The 1,881-nt window shown below is 55.0% G+C and overlaps 1 protein-coding gene across 1 annotated transcript in view; it reads left to right on the forward strand.

Annotated features, from left to right (window-relative positions):
* The first annotated feature begins 1,758 nt into the window (after positions 1-1,758).
* The window catches only part of MATN3 (matrilin 3), a 26,253-nt gene continuing 26,130 nt past the window's right edge, over positions 1,759-1,881 (forward strand). The window contains exon 1 of the mRNA XM_006167681.3: positions 1,759-1,870. Within this exon, the coding sequence (XP_006167743.1) occupies positions 1,759-1,870 (112 nt within the window). The remainder of the gene's footprint in view (positions 1,871-1,881) is intronic.

Below are 1,881 nucleotides of genomic sequence, written 5' to 3' on the forward strand. Positions count from 1 at the left end.
GATAGCATAACAGTTACGTTGCTGAACTCCCACATAGTCGATGTGGTTCGAGTCCTGGACCCGGCAGCTTAAAACTCACACAGGAAGCATGTGCGTGTGTGCCCAAAATCCTGAGAGGAGAATGGAGGAGAAGGGATCGCGGCGAGGCCATCCCCCCTAGGGATGATTTCTCGCTTTTTGTCTCTTTCTCTCTAGTGAGTGTGCACTCTCTATAACAGAATTTTCTCCTAAAAACAAAATGAAATTGTATAGATCTATCAGACAACAACTTCCCCATGCCTGCCTGCTCCAGCTCCTAGCTACCACCTTTTTTTTTTCTTTTAAGAAATTTTTGCTATAGGACGTGTGTATTTGCCTGAGAGACAGAGAGACAGAAAGTGAGAAATCACCCCGCAGGGGGGATGGCCACGCAGCAATCCCTTCTCCCCCATCCTCCTCTCCAGATCTTGGGCACGCACGCACACGCGCCGGCATCGTTGAAGCTGCTGGTCGGGGGACTTGGACCATGGCCGGCTGCGTGGGAGTCCAGTGACATAACCATTATGCCACCTGCTGGTCCCGGCTGCCCCATTCTTCTTCGTCTCCATCTCCCTTCCCCTTCCTTCCTGCTGCTTCTAAAGAGATTTTTGCTACAGGGTGTGAGCATTCGCTGTAGAGACAGAGAGACAGAAAGCAAGAAATCACCTCCGGGGGGACGGTCACACCACAATCCCTTCTCCTACAGTCTCCTCTCAGGACTTTGTGCATGCTTGCACACGTGCCCGGCGTGAATTTCACGCCGCCTGACCCGGGACTCCATGGCAGTTGGCCACGTGGGAGTCCAGCGACATAACCATTAGGCCATCCGCTCATCCCATATTCTACCCATTGTGTTTACTACTCTAGTCATTCCACTTAAGTGGAATCATGCAGCATTGGCCTTTTTAACTTATTTCATTTAAGCCCTCAAGGTTCATCCCTATCCCACCACCTGGTAGAATTTCCTTCCTTTTTGGTGCTGAATGACGCTCCATCGCACGTAGACCCCACCTTTTGCTCATTCATGGAGGCTGTGAACACGCAGTGCCAGTGTAGGAAGGGACCTCTCTGTTGGTTACTGCCGGAGCGTGGGGCAATCGTGGGAGCAGGAAGACCAGACACCTACTGGAACTCACATTCGTTGTCATGTTTTAAGACCCAGCTCACATGCCACCTGGTTCTCGGTCTTTTCCAGGTAAGGCCAGCCGCCTTCCAAAACCCACCGCGCTCCTTCAGACAGGCCCACCGTTTATGCATACTGCTCTGGGGGGGGGGGCCTTTGGGGGGGTCTCCTGGGCAGCCTCCAGCCCAGACTATGGTCACTTTTCCGGAGAGGAAATGGGGCACAGGGAGATCCTTTTAAACCTCTGTCGGTACAGGCTGTCCTTCCAGCTAATGGGGGCTCTCCGGGGACCACATGTTTGACTTTCTATTCCGGTAATATAAGCGCAGATGTTTATGGCTGTTTGAAGCCGGCTTGAAAGCGTTTCTATTCATGCTGCTAGAATCTGTGAGCCTTTTTCCTTTTCTTTAACGGGCGCCCACAGTAAACGGGGGTTACTTGGCTGGCCAAAGCAATGCGGTGTGAGGAGCAAGGTTTCCTCTGGTCCCGAGCCTGGAGGCCGGCAACCCCGGAGCAGGGGGAAGGCAGAGCCCGGGAGTCCTCCACTGGGACCCTGGGGCGCAGGCCTGCTGGGCTGGGAGGGAAGGTGGAGGATCCAGCAGCTGCCGCCTGGGTGGATGTCCTCTGCCCCGGCTTCTGCAGGGAGGACAGAAGCTTCCAGAGAAGCTGAGCCGGGCAGGAGGCATCCAGCCGAGCCCACCCGGCTGCGGCGCAGGGCCGGGGGGAGGGGTGAGCACCGC

This window comes from Tupaia chinensis, unplaced genomic scaffold (assembly GCF_000334495.1).
Source record: "Tupaia chinensis unplaced genomic scaffold, TupChi_1.0 Scaffold144952_1, whole genome shotgun sequence".
Classification (NCBI taxonomy): Eukaryota; Metazoa; Chordata; class Mammalia; order Scandentia; family Tupaiidae; genus Tupaia; species Tupaia belangeri.